At 34.9% G+C, this 14,068-nt stretch overlaps 1 protein-coding gene across 4 annotated transcripts; it reads right to left on the bottom strand.

Moving 5' to 3' along the window:
* Positions 1–11,018: 11,018 nt before the first annotated feature.
* Positions 11,019–13,708, bottom strand: LOC18053682. 4 transcript variants are annotated; one of them, XM_006451625.2, is made up of 5 exons: positions 13,579–13,708; positions 13,101–13,261; positions 11,948–12,474; positions 11,690–11,863; positions 11,019–11,601 (listed from the first exon to the last, which is right to left on the bottom strand). In XM_006451625.2, exons 2-5 carry the CDS (start codon positions 13,163–13,165, stop codon positions 11,528–11,530), a joined length of 840 nt encoding a protein of 279 aa, XP_006451688.1. In that variant the 5' UTR covers positions 13,166–13,261; positions 13,579–13,708; the 3' UTR covers positions 11,019–11,527. The 4 variants fall into 4 exon arrangements, with proteins under 4 accessions (XP_006451688.1, XP_024034447.1, XP_006451687.1 ...); XM_024178679.1 differs by having other exon boundaries at positions 13,101–13,204; XM_006451624.2 differs by having other exon boundaries at positions 11,690–11,827; positions 13,101–13,204.
* Between the last annotated feature and the right edge of the window lie 360 nt (positions 13,709–14,068).

Raw genomic sequence — 14,068 nt, 5'->3', positions numbered from 1 at the left:
GGTCTAGTAGTAGTAAGGGCTAAAAGTGTGGCAAACAACACGTCAAAGATTTACGGGATAAGCTCAATGCCAAGAAATCTTCTCATAAATTGGAGGGTGTTTGATAATAAAAAATTCCTTAAGAAATCCTCAATAAGAAGTCTTATGTAAAAGGACAAGTGCAAAAACTCTCCAAGAAGCATAGCTCCATCACCAAGAATCAAGCACCAATCATTTATTAGTTTCCATTCACCATAGATATCCCAAATAACTTCAGTATGCCGCAGATTCCACAATATAGGGTATCTCTATTGCCAAACATGTTGAGTTGTACCCAGATGAAATACTCATAAAAGTAGTCGAGAAAAGGCCATGTGTCTTATGTTTACACACACTCTCACGGGCCTAGCCAAGTCTTGGTTTCAGTCAATAATAACAAGGAGAATAGCTAGCATTGATAAGCTACTCTCTGAGTTCATTCAGGAGTTTCACTAGGCTTTTCATTAGGAGAAATCCTTCTCCAAGATAGCTTTCATCAACTGAAGCCAAACAGAATCACTAGCCACTTTTGTCAATAATTTTCGCCAGAAAGTCCTTTACTCTAGATCCTTTCCCCCAAAAGTTATAGCAGATAGAGTGATCTACACCTTATTTGATACGAAAAGCGTAGTGGATATCATTTTTAAGGATGCCCAAGATCGACTTACTTTCAAGTCCATCAAGGTATCTTCTATTGACACTTCTATAGTTGGTTTTGTTGGTGAAATTATCATACCAAAAGGGATAGTCATCTTACCATCTCATTGGGTAAAGCTCCCCACAAAGTGGTCCATATGCACTTTTTTTAGCGGTGGATACTTTAAGAGGTCTTATTATCATTTGTACTAGTACTAGCACAACTGACTAGACTAGTACATGTCTTTTTATTTATTTAAACATGACGCATAAGAGTAACACTATGTTTATAAAGTTTGTATTCCATATCTACATACAAAGTGATATAAAATGACATTAAGAGGTGCCGCATCATCACTTTATATATATACATTTGAAATACATCCTTCTACAACCACGACAATTAACCACTCATATCACGGTTTCTCTTATACTGAAGGATTACAAGAAGATCAAGATCATCAGCATTCATTGTGTCATGAGAAATACTATCATGCTCCGGCTTGTACTTTTTTTTGTAATAGGTATGTCTGACCACTGATTTTTACCTAAAAATATTATATTAGAGAACTAATTGATAAATGAAATTTATCAATATATAAATTAGAAATGATATATTGTCATGTGGTTGTTGAGGAGTCCTATTCGTCAGGGTAGTTGTTGTTATAGTCAAAATAAATCTTTAGTTATTACTTACTTGTAGAAGTGGTCAACTAAGTCAACATTTGTTGTAATCATTCAGCTGTGTTTCGTTATTTTCTGTTAAGGTCTTTGTATAAATTCAAAGTCCAAAGATGAATAAAGGCAATATATTAATTTTCTTCAAAGTTCAACCAGTATTAGAGGCCTTGGTCTTCCTCGAAATAGACCAAGTTCAGTTGTTCATTTTTATTTAGCTGATTTCTACAATAGGGAAACAAAAGAAAACAATCCTGGAAGGCATCGATTCCTTACACAGACCAATTACAATGTCAGTTATGTTGGCACGTAACAAAACGGTATCAGAGCCAGGTATGGAGGAATCATGATTGAAAAGCTTAGAAACTGAAGTAGGCTCCCTTGCAGCTGGTCAAGAACAGATACTTAAGAAAATGCAAGAGATGTTCTCAATAATAAATGCCCGATTTGATTAGATGTTAGCAACCGAGCTCGTGAGCAAAGTGAATGCTCTTATGGCGCAGTGCATAATAGTGGTGGAAAAAGAAACACTAGTGGAGGATGCAGCCAAGAATCTCTCTTCAATAATTATCTCCATAGAACAGTCAAGTTGGACTTCCCTCGCTTTAACGGAACAGAAGATCCTATAAGTTGGGTTTGCAGGGCTGAGCAATTTTTTTAGCTACATCAAACTCCGGATGATAAGAAGGTGATCTTAGCTTCATTTAATATGGAAGGTGATGCACGACTGTGGTTCCAGCTGATGAAAGAAGAAACTCCTTTTATTACATGGGAGGCATTTAAGCGAGGATTACATAACAAATATGGTCCGAATCAATTTCAAGATTTCTTTGGAGATCTAACAAAATTACAACAGATAGGTTATGTAAGAGATTACCAAACCCAGTTTGAAATGTTATTGATAAGGGCAGGAAGATTGTCTCCAATGCAACAAGTCGGTTTTTTCGTAAGTGGTTTGAAAGACAACATCAAGACGAGGGGTGTTCAGAATCCAATCTGATCCGCTCAATTTGTCGGATTCGTAGAAATTCGATCTGTAAAAATCTGATCCATAGATTGGTGGATTGAATTGGATTGAAAATTTTATAATCCGCAATCGATGGATTGAATATGGATTTACTTCTGTAAATCCACAAAAATTCGCAAATCCGCAAAAAAAATAAAAAGTATTTATTTAATTAAAAAAATTGTAAATATGACATTATTACTTACTAGTAAATAAATAAGTTAAAATATAGTTACATTAACACTATATTCTATCTTATTCGATGATAATATAAAACAAAGAATAATTAAATAAACAAATATAGTTTCCTAAATAGTTAATTTCCATGTACTGATCTAAACAAATGAGATTTTTTTTCATTTTGGTGTGTTATATTTTAAAACTTTAAATGTATTTTTTAGCTTTATTTAAACAGTTAATTTATTTAAATCTTTTTTAATTTTAAATTTGATTGATAGTAAAATTATTTTTATATTAAATTTTTTATTTAGTTAGTTCGTGGATTGGACAAAATTAAAAATTTTCAGTCCGCAAATCAATCCGTAAAATGGTAGATTGGATATGGATTGGGTCAAATTCTCATCCGATCCGTAGATGTATGGATTGGATTTGGATTGAATTTCATCAATCCGTGGATTGGATTGGATTAAAAATTTATAATCCGCAAAATCGTGGATTGGATATGAATTGATGTCCAATCCGTAAAATTCGATCCGCAAACACCCCTAATCAGTACTGATGTACAAGCATGTTATCCTTCGACACTTTCTACTGCAATCAGATTGGCAAGATTATATGAGTCCTTCAACCTGAATAATAGGCCAGCAAGCAACTAGGGGTGGGCAAAATCGGGTTCGGGTCAACCCGATCGGGTTTCGGGTTATTCGGGTTAGACAAGGAACAATCCGAACATAACCCGAATTAATGACCCGACCCGAACTATGTTCGGGTCAGGTCATTAATTCGGGTTATGTTCGGGTTGGATCGGGTTGGATTTAAAATTGGTAGAATTGAGTTCGGGTCAATTTAGGTTAGTTCGGGTCAATTTGGGTCAGTTCAGGTCAATTCGGGTCGGTTGAAATAGGGTCAGTTCAGGTCAGTTCGGGTCAGTTCGGGTTAATTCGGGTCAGTTCGGGTCAGTTCGAGTCGGTTGAAATCAGGTCAATTCGGGTCAGTATGTTTTTTTTTTTTTTTAAGAACCCGATCGGGTATTCGGATCGGGTCGGGTTTGACCCGAACCGATCACAACCCGATCAGGTTTGTAAATTTCAAACCGATCGGGTTTCGATCCCGACCCGATCCGACCCTAACCCGAAATTTATCGGGTCGGGTCGGGTCGGGTCGGGTAAAATGCCCACCCCTACAAGCAACAATGAAATTAGACGGCCCACATTCAACACAGTCACTGTGCCTAGCCAAAACTATAGCCCAATGACAGTGAAAAGGTTGAAAGCAACTGAACTGAAGGAAAGAAAAGGTAAAGGGTTCTATTTCAATTGCAATGAAAAATTTAGCCCTAGTTACAGGTGAAAAAAGTTATTTTTTATTGAAGGACATTGGCAGGATGAGGAAAATGATGCTGCTGTAGACGAGTCCCCAATTTTTATGGATTCCTTCTTTGTTACTGGGGTCGACCCCAAAGCCATAATGGCTCAAAACGAGGAGGCCATAGAGATCGGTCTGGGAAGATTGTCTTTTCTATCCACTTGGATAGGGCCAAATCCTGACTTTAGCTTTGATAGCCAAAAGAAGGTCTTTGAGCCCGCTGCCCTTCACCGTTCGAAAAGTACTTGCTTTGATTGGCTCACCAGTTGGATTTGTCAAGGGAGGCAACTGTCGTTGGAGCATTACCAAAAGTCTCTCTTCACGCTATTTATGGATTTAGGGCCCCTCAAACCATGAAGGTCCAAGAGAAGGTAGGAGATCATGAATTTACTTTTCTTGTAGACTCAGAAAGCGCACATAATGTTTTAACCAATAAAGCTGCAGAAATGATGGGGATCAATTCTACTAGAGAAGAGTAATTTGAAGTGGTTGTTGCAAATGGAGAAAAAATTTCCAGTGCTGAGCTCTGTAAAGGTGTACATATGATTATTTAAGGAATCTCAATCCTTGCATATCTTTATATGCTTCCTGTAGAGGGGTGTGTCATTGTCCTAGGAGCTCAATGGTTAAGGACATTGGGGCCTATAATTTGGGACTTTTCCAAATTATTCATGCAGTTCAAAATTATGGGAAAGAAGTAAAGCTCAAAGATTTGGCACCTCCAGTAGACAAAATTGTGAATGAGCAAGAGATATTTTTCAAGAAAAATATACTAGCCCCCCAAGGTAATTTTGCTTCCAATCTTTTTTTGTCTTCTTCTAACTTGGAAATTGAGCATGTGCTGCAGAATTTTAAAGATAATTTTCAAGAACCCCGTGAGCTACCACCACTTAGATCCTATAACCACATGATTCCATTACAAAATAGAAGTGGTCTGGTGTGTGTAAGGCCATTTAGATACCCTCACTTTCAGAAGAATGAAATTGAGAGGCTAGTGGCTAACATGCTGAAGTCAGGGTTGATTTTTTCCAGCCAAAGTTCATATTCATCTCCAGTGTTGCTAGTAAAAAAGCATGATGGGTCTTGGCGTCTCTGCATTGATTACAGAGCCCTGAACCAAATAACAATCAAGGATAAATTTCCGATACTAGTCATTGATGAATTACTTGATGAACTTCATGGAGCCAAATATTTTACAAAATTAGATTTACGATCAGGAAACCATCAAATCCGGATGCACCCCAAAGATATCTCTAAAACAACATTTCAGACTCATCAAGGGCATTATGAATTTTTGGTAATGTCCCCATCCATGTTTCAATCGCTTATGAATGACGTCTTCAAAGAATGTCTGCATAAGTTCATCCTAGTATTCTTTGATGACATTTTAATTTATAGTAAGACATGGGCAGATCATCTAGAACACTTACATATTGCACTCTCAATCTTGAGGGCTAACAAATTATTTGTGAAGAAGGAAAAATGCTCATTTGGCCAGGAAGAAGTAAAGTACTTGGGGCATATAATTTCCATCGATGGCGTTGTTGTAGATCCAAAGAAGGTTGCTGCAATTTTAAATTGGCCTAAACTTGCCACTATTAAAGTTCTACGTGGGTTTTTAGGCTTAACAGGATACTCTCGAAAGTTTATCCAAAACTATGGAAAGATTACTCGATCGTTAACCGATATGCTTAAGAAGGGAAATTTTAAATGGAACCTGAAGGCTGAAGCATCCTTCGAGCAGCTCAAGATGGTGATGACACAGGCTCCGGTGTTAGCCTTACCAAATTTTGATGAGCTTTTTATTGTAGAGTGTGATGCTACAAGATCTGGAATTGGTGGAGTTCTCATGCAAAATCAACGGCCAATAGCTTTTTTTAGTCATGCATTACGAGATAAAAATTTATTCTTTTCTACTTATGAAAAGGAGATGTTGGCTTTGGTGCTTGCAGTGCAAAAATGGAGGCCTTATTTACTTGGGAGAAAATTTGTTGTGAGAACAGATCAAAAGAGTTTGAAGCACCTATGGAAACAAAAAATTACTACAACTGCCCAAGAAAAATGGCTTGTAAAATTGATGGGCTATAATTTTACCATAGATTATAAGAAGGGAAAGGATAATGTCGTTGCAGATGCATTATCTAGGGGGGAGGAAGATGGTGAAATTAATGCAATTTCAGCCCTAGTTCCCCATTGGTTGAAGTCCATCCGAGAAGAAGTATGAAGTAATTCAACTTTGCAGCAGTTGGGAAAATTGTGAGAACAAGGAGAAATTGTAGGGCCTTGGAAATATCAAGATGGAGTTATTTATTTTAATAATCGAATTTATTTATTAGCAGACTCATCTCTACTGACTGCAATTTTAAGTGAAATATATTCAAGCACACATGAAGGGCACCACAAGACTTTGTAGAGGGTGAGATCAGTATTTTATTGGATCGGAATGAGGAAAAAAATAAAAGAATTCATCAGGCAGTGTGATACTTGTCAAAGACAAAAGTCAAAAAGTGTAGCTCCAGCAGGACTTCTCCATCCATTGCCAATTCCTTCGCAAGAGTTATTCAGGTTACAGGGAACCAGCTTTAATTTCAACTCTGCTTATCACCCGCAAACTGACGGCCAAACGGAGGTAGTGAACAAAGTAATTCAGATGTATCTGAAGTGCTTCACCAACCACAGACCAAAAGAATGGGTGAAATGGATTCCATGGGCAGAGTTTTGCTACAACACCAGCATTCATTCATCAACTGAGAAGACCCTATATGAGGTGGTCTATAGCAAAACACCACCTACATTGTTGACTTATGTTCCAGGAACTACTCAAGTGGAAGCTATTGATCATATGCTAAAGAGCCAAGATGAAGTAATTAAAGAATTAAGGGAGCCACTATCTTATGCCCAAAATCGTATGAAGAATAAATATGATGCCAAGCATACTGATAAAAGCTTTAAGATTGGAGATTTTGTGTATCTACTGTTGCAGCCTTATCGTCAACTATCAATTTCTTTGAAAACAAAGTTATCTCCAAGGTTCTATGGACCATTTGAAATCATCCAGAAGGCCAGAGATGTGGCATATAAGTTGAAGTTACCAGAAGGCTCTAAAATACATCCTGTCATACGCGTCCTTATTGAAAAAATGAATTGGCTCTCATACGTTGGCTTATTACAGTCTTCCAATAGTTCTAGAAGATGAAGACTCAATTTTGCCAATGCCTCAAGCGATTCTTGATAGGCGTACGAGGAAAAAGAAAGATGAAGTTCTGGTTCATTGGCCAGGGTTATCACCTGCTGAAGCTACTTGGGAGAGTGCTGATCACTTGCGGATGAGGTTTCCAGATTTCCATCCTTGAGGTCAAGGATGTTTTCCAAGAAGGGAGGAATGTCACGTGGCTGTTGAGGAGTCCTATTCGTCAGGGTAGTTGTTGTTATAGTCAAAATAAATCTTTAGTTATTATTTACTTGTAGAAGTGGTCCTAAGTTAGCCTTCGTTGTTATCATTCAGCTGTTTTTTCGTTATTTTCTGTTAAAGTTTTTGTATAGATTCAAAGTCCAAAGATGAATAAAGGCAATAGATTAATTTTCTTCAAAGTTCAACCAATATTGGAGGCCTTGGTCTTCCTCGAAATAGACCGAGTTCAGTTGTTCATTTTTATTTAGCTGATTTCTACAATAAGGAAACAAAAGAAAACGATCCTAGAAGGCATCGATTCCTTACACAGACCAATTACAATGTCAGTTACGTTGGCACGTAACATATATTGAACTGAATTTGTATTGAATTACTTGTAAAGGATTCCATATTCTTCAATTCAGGAAAAAAAAAAAAAAAACTCTTTCCTCTGGTGTAGTTAAAAGCAAGTAGTATATATAAACATTCCTGCGGTATTGTTGAATTTCGTTATTCGTATTTCACTTTAAAAAAGATTGAGTTTTCGATTCGGGCGTGGACACATTTCTATTAATTACTAATAAAAAAGCACAAAATAATTGTATGTGAACTAATATTTTATTTGATAATTGTGTGATTTTTTTTTATCACTTAAAAACATTAGCTAAACTAATATTCTTTTGAATCTAATACCAAACATGATGGCAATATAAATAAACTTTGTTGTTTTGTTTTCTAGATACCTTTAATGTTGAGTTTACTTTTTAGATTGGAGTGGGAATCCTGAGGAGTGAGAATCCTTGGATTAGAAGTGTGGAGTGGGAGTAGGAGTAGGGGGTTTACTTAGACTAAATGAAAGTATGGATTGTCAATCAGAATCCTAATTATTTGTTTACTTTGTCTTGGATTGGGAGTAAATTATTTTAAATTACAATTTTATCCTTACGTACAGAATTATAATTTGTAATTAAAAATTTTATAAAAAATATATTTGGAAAATAAAATAAATATTTTATTATATTTATAAATTAATAATAATTACTAATATTCTTAATTATGTAAATCATAATTTTTTATTAATTTTAATTTAAATTATGTGAATAAAAATTATTAATAATAGCAACACAAATGAAATATTATTATTGATAATATAGTACAAAATTAATATTTTTTTAGAATAAACTATTTATTATTATTAAATAAATAATTAATTAATATTTATTAAAATTAATGTTTAATATTATTAATTTAAATATAATATTTATTTATTTTTATTTTATTAAATTTAATAAAATAAATATGATATAATTATTATTTTTAATAAATATGATATTATTTATTTTATTAAATATGATATTATTTATTTATTTATTTATTTTTATAAGGATAAAATGGGAAGAGGGGGGGAGTGGATTCTCACTCCCACCTCCCCTCATGGGAGTGGGAATCCCACTCCCCACTTCAAAATTGAGTGGGACCCACAGATTCCCACTCTCACTCCCTCTTTTTTTAAGGTAAGTAAACACTGGAGTGGGAAGAATCCACACTCCACACTCGCACTCCAGAAAGTAAACACTACCTAATTGCATACAATAGGAGATTGGAGTCATCGATATTGACACACACGTCATTGTTTTTGCCATATTCTGATTGAATTGTAATGAAAATTAATTCATACCTAATCTACCAAGTTAATAAGCTGATTTACCGCATATTCTTTTATCTAAATATAATAATGTTTTAAAATTATAGAGGCGAGAAAAGTTTGGACTAATTTTAAATTTTTCGTTCCCTATAATTCGATCCCTAGTCACCAGCTAACGCAGGGCTGCTTGAAAACTCATCTCGATCAGATGATTTACTTTATATATTATTTATAAGATTTTAGTAATTTTTCTTTTCTTTATCATTTCCTTTATTCTTAACATCGTCACAGGTTTCTTTCTTTTGCGAGGAAAAATGATCAAAACACCCTCTCTTGCTTTAGTAAATTGATTATTTAATATCATCAGCTATGATCAAACGTATTTCCATCTCGTTTACAATCAGTAAAGAATAAAAGCACTCAATGATTTAAGAAAAAGATGGCCATATATTAAAGGATTTAGTTTACAGATAGTTTAAGAATCAATAATGTGAGTAAAACGTTTTCATAGAATTATATTATTTAATTTTCCTATAATAGTAACATTATCGATATAGTAATAAAATATTTTATTAATTAAGATTTTGGTTTGTAAAATATTTTGATGGGCTGAAACTAGCCCTCGCCATTCATTAATTGCAAGTAGGGTATAATTGTAATTTTGATTGGTCAAAGCTACCAATCAACAGTTATATTTTACAGGAGGATGGGGGCAATGTACACCCATTTAATAAATTTAAGAGACTAGTTTGATAGACTTGAGTTGAATAACTATATCAGAATAATTATTCCGTATGAGCTTAAGTCAAATAACTATCTCGGAAGAATTATTCCTTATTATCTTGAGTTGAATAACAATCTTGGAATAATTATTCCGTATGAGCTTAAGTCAAATTAACTATCCCGGAAGAACTATTTTGTATAAGCTTGAGTGGAATAACTATCTCGGAATAATTATTCCGTATGAGCTTAAGTCAAATAATTTTCTCGGAAAAATTATTCCGTCTAAGCTTAGGTTAAATAATTATCTCGAAATAATTATTCCGTATGAGCTTAAATCAAATAATCATCTCGGAAACATTATTCCGCATGAGCTTAAATTAAGGAATTCTCCCGGAAAAATTATCCCATATAAGCTTAACGAAAAACAACTTCTCAATAAGAATTGGTTCAAGAGTAAGGGGAAAATAATGCCCCAAGGGAATTATTCCGAACTCATGAAAAATAATTCAAAGACAAAAATTATTCCGAGATTCCGGTACATAAGTCCCCAAAAGGATTACTCCATGCTTAAGGAAAGCAATTCGTCAACAAGAATTATTCTGAGCTCCAGATAAATAATTCCGCAGCACCAACTACCCAATGAAAGCTAAAAGAAATAATTTTCCCAAAAGGATTATTCTGTATAGTATAAGAGAACACGATTCTTCCACAGGAATGATTTTGTAAATAATTCTTCCGAGAGCAAAGTTATTTCCGATGAACATAAATAAATTATAAGGAAGAGAAATTATCCACCGTCCACCCGTTTTTTTCCACTTTTTAAAAAATACACAATTCTTTTTTTTTTAGCTAGAATCCACCTGAAATTACATTTTTTTTCACTTTTCCACTTTCGTTTGGAGACCGTTAAAAAAACTAACGAAATGTTATTTAAATGACTTTTTTACCTTCAAATGTAAAAGATAAATTATCCACCGACCACCTTTTTTTGTACTTTTTCAAAAATACACAATTCTTAATTTTTTTTTTTTTTGCTGAACTCCACTTGAAGTTATATTGTTTTGTACCTATCCACCATTGTGCCATTGTAAAATGACAATTTTACCCTTATGATGTTAGCAAAGTTCTAATAATGTTATAATGAGAGCGAATCAATGAAAAAAATACTAACTTCAGATGGAGCATTGCAAAAAAAACTTGTGTATTTTTGAAAAACGGTGAAAAACAGGTGATCGGTGGATAATTTTCGTATAAGAATATGATTCTCTACCAATACTTATAAATAAAGAATATATAAGGCTTTCCTAAAAGCTTCATGGAAACATATATATATGTACACAACTTAAAAGAATCATTCCACACGCAAAGGCAGTACAGAAACAAAAACTGTATATACAGCAAATCCAAGTTGCAAACAAACACAAGTCTTACATAAAAGATCCGCACTTCTACAAAAATCCCGAAGAGCCAAAAATAACAAAGAAAAACAAGAACTCTTACTACATAAAACCTAAAGGTAATGTCCTTCATGAGCAAATACAAAGTCAAATAGAAATCTACTAACTCATGGAACTCCACCTTTCGCACCCTTTGAAGTACTAGCACCGGTACCTCCATCCTCACCATCCTCTGGATCCGAGTCAGGAATCACACTTTCTCCATAACCATCCTCATCATCATCGGAACTAATCCCACCTTTCTCACTTAAATCAATAGTAGAAACATCCTTGCCAAGATGGCGCAACAACCAACTGGGCTCATAACCAATCGACTTGTCGAACTCTCGAGGCTTCACATCATTCTTACAACGGCCACCATGCCACCCACGGCGATAGTACAACCGGAACAATTGTACCTCCCTTGGAAGTTCTTATAGTAGTAGGAACTACTTCTTCCACAACCATGCCCTGCTTTCCGCACTCAACATTCTCAAAGGAGAAGTTCCACTGGAGAAAGCAGCTACACAATTAAAACAAAACATGAAGTCAGATAAGAATAAATGGAAAAACCAATAATAAAAGGAAATTCATAAAAATCCAACACTTACCATCGTTTCTCCACTTTTGATTTCTTTCTACATGAGCATTGTTGTCTTCTCTGTCACCGGAAAAAGCTTCCTTAGTCGAGCAGCTCTTAGATAAAATTTCCTTGCAACCAATCTTATGGTCCTCTTTCGTCACTACTCCTTTGGTGGATCGAAAAAGATATTCATCATGATTTTCTGAAAACTAAAAAGTATTAAGAGAATAATATATATTTATACATAAAATAACACACATAAACAGGAGCAAAGGAACTTATATACCATCGGATTCCGACTCATCAGAATCAGTTGGAAGAAGAACTTTGCTTAGCCCCTCATTTTGCACCCCTTTCAAAGGATCAGAATATTTCTCCTTTTGTGGACCAACATTTTCGGATTTCTCGCTATATGTTTTTTGTGTAGGATTAGCCATTGTCTTCCTACGCCCAGATGAAGCCCCCCAAATGGGAACATCACATTTCTCCATAGATCGCTTCTTAGAAACCTCGCTAGCTTTGCTACTTTGTCTCTCAATAGGAATTTTCTCTCTAAGTTGTGCCTTCTTTTTATTAACCTTCCTTAGAATATATAATTCCTTAGACCCATAGGGAGGAGACCTTGGGTTCGATATAGGCTCCTTGGCCCCTAAGTCTTTAGGAATCCCATCCGGAAGAGGAATGTCAGGATTCTCATCCTCACCAGCCACATATAAGTCAAGAATTTTCCTCGCATCCTCATTTATTTCATCGTTACTGGAAAGGCGAGCAAGACCAAGGGTAAAAACAATGTAGCCTCCTCCCAAACACAAGCTATCAACATGACGAACATAGTTAAATCAACCAACGCGTCTCAAACATTGATGTAAAATCAATTCTGTAATACACGAAAAATCCTTTCCCCAAAAATTCCTCTCCAAGTACGCCACTCGAGCACCCAATATAGGAGGATCAACAATAGGCCCAGCTTAAAAAAAAAGGTGAATAATGCAAATAACAAAACAAAAGGCATCCACATATAGCAAAACAAAAAGGAATACAAACTTATAGAGCTTCTTCCGAAAGGCATAACTGAGAACATAGGATTTCATATGCTCCCTCTTACACCAATAGCTAGTAACTATTACAGGACGATTGATTGACCACACCCTAAACTGGTCCTTTTTCATTGAAGAATGAATTTTGTAAAAAACACCATTATCCTCAAATCTCATGGTGGTGAACCATGAATCCCTTTCGTCCTTAGGACCGCTATAAAGTTTAAGTATATAACATATTAAGAAATCATACAAGGAGAGGAAATGGGATCCCTTAAGAGCTAAATTGGTGGCGGCAAAGGCTAGTAATAGTATTAGAACACAAGGGTTAATCATCAAGGGTGAAACTCCACAACGAGCAAAAAAATCCATAACCAGAGGAGGAATAGGAAATGATAATACCTCAGTTTGCTGGCAGTAAAGTAAAATCGACTCCCTGTCAATTCCGAGGTCCATAATATCAACATTATCCGCAAGCTCTCTCAACTGGACATCAAAGCCAAGGTCTGCATAATCCACAAATCGGTTAAATGAGAGCCTTCTACTCTAGGGGCAACCATGTTCTTGTCAAAAAAAAATTCAATCAATCAAAAATCAAATTGAGAAAAATTCAAAACCGAATAAAAAATAAAAGAGAGAGCATAAACAAAAAAAAAACAAAAATGCAAAAGGACACGAGGAGAGGGAACACACACAAAAAAAAAAAAAGAGAGCAAAAGAAGGGACAAAAAGAAAGAAAACCGAGAGAGGAAACCGAAAAAAAAACAAACAAACAAACGGAGGTGAGAAAGAAGAACAAAAAATAAAATAATAATAATAATAATAAATAATGAATGAATGATTATGAAAAACGAGAAACGAAGCATGTTCTTAAACTTACTGGAAAAGCCTTGAGCTAAAGAAAGTGATGAAGAAATAGCCTTAAGCAAAAAAGTGATGAAAAAAAGTAAAGGCCTTGGAGCCACGAAAAGTTACAGGAAGAAGAATTGTTGAAAAGTGTGAAAAATGAGATGAAGAAAAAGCAGTGATCTAGAAAGGGGGGGTTAAAATAATTATTTAAATAAATCCAAAAGGGCCAAAAGCCCAAGTAACCCGTTCCTAGAGAAGTTAAGAAAGGTATTTTTATTAAATGGTAATTAAATATTCACGTATAATGTGAATCTTAAAAAAAAAAAGGGTACGATGAATCCTATTGCTCTTAGAAAATATTTCGAGAAGAATAACATATAGTACAAAACCGCCACTTTTTGAATAAAGTATTATTAAATAAAAATACACTTGTGGGGGGAGTGATGTATGTGCCATAACTTAGAGACACCAAATTACACCACGTGTCTAAATAAAAAAGAAAGAAAAAATTATCCTGAAAA

This window comes from Citrus clementina, unplaced genomic scaffold (assembly GCF_000493195.1).
Source record: "Citrus clementina cultivar Clemenules unplaced genomic scaffold, Citrus_clementina_v1.0 scaffold_1, whole genome shotgun sequence".
NCBI classification, from domain to species: domain Eukaryota; kingdom Viridiplantae; phylum Streptophyta; class Magnoliopsida; order Sapindales; family Rutaceae; genus Citrus; species Citrus x clementina.
The sequence above is the reverse complement of the archived record's forward strand: the minus strand, read 5'-3'. Positions and strand labels throughout refer to the sequence as shown.

What these genes read in the sequence shown, in the direction of transcription:
- LOC18053682 (XM_006451625.2), bottom strand. Translation starts at nt 13,165, where the DNA reads ATGTTGATATTATGGACCTCGGAATTGACAGGGAGTCGATTTTACTTT. An exon ending in TTTACTGCCAGCAAACTGAG is followed by an intron (nt 12,475 to 13,100) that starts GTATTATCATTT and finishes TCATGTTGATAG; the next exon opens with CTTGTGTTTGGGAGGAGGCT. An exon ending in TGATGAGTCGGAATCCGATG is followed by an intron (nt 11,864 to 11,947) that starts GTATATAAGTTC and finishes TTTAGTTTTCAG; the next exon opens with AAAATCATGATGAATATCTT.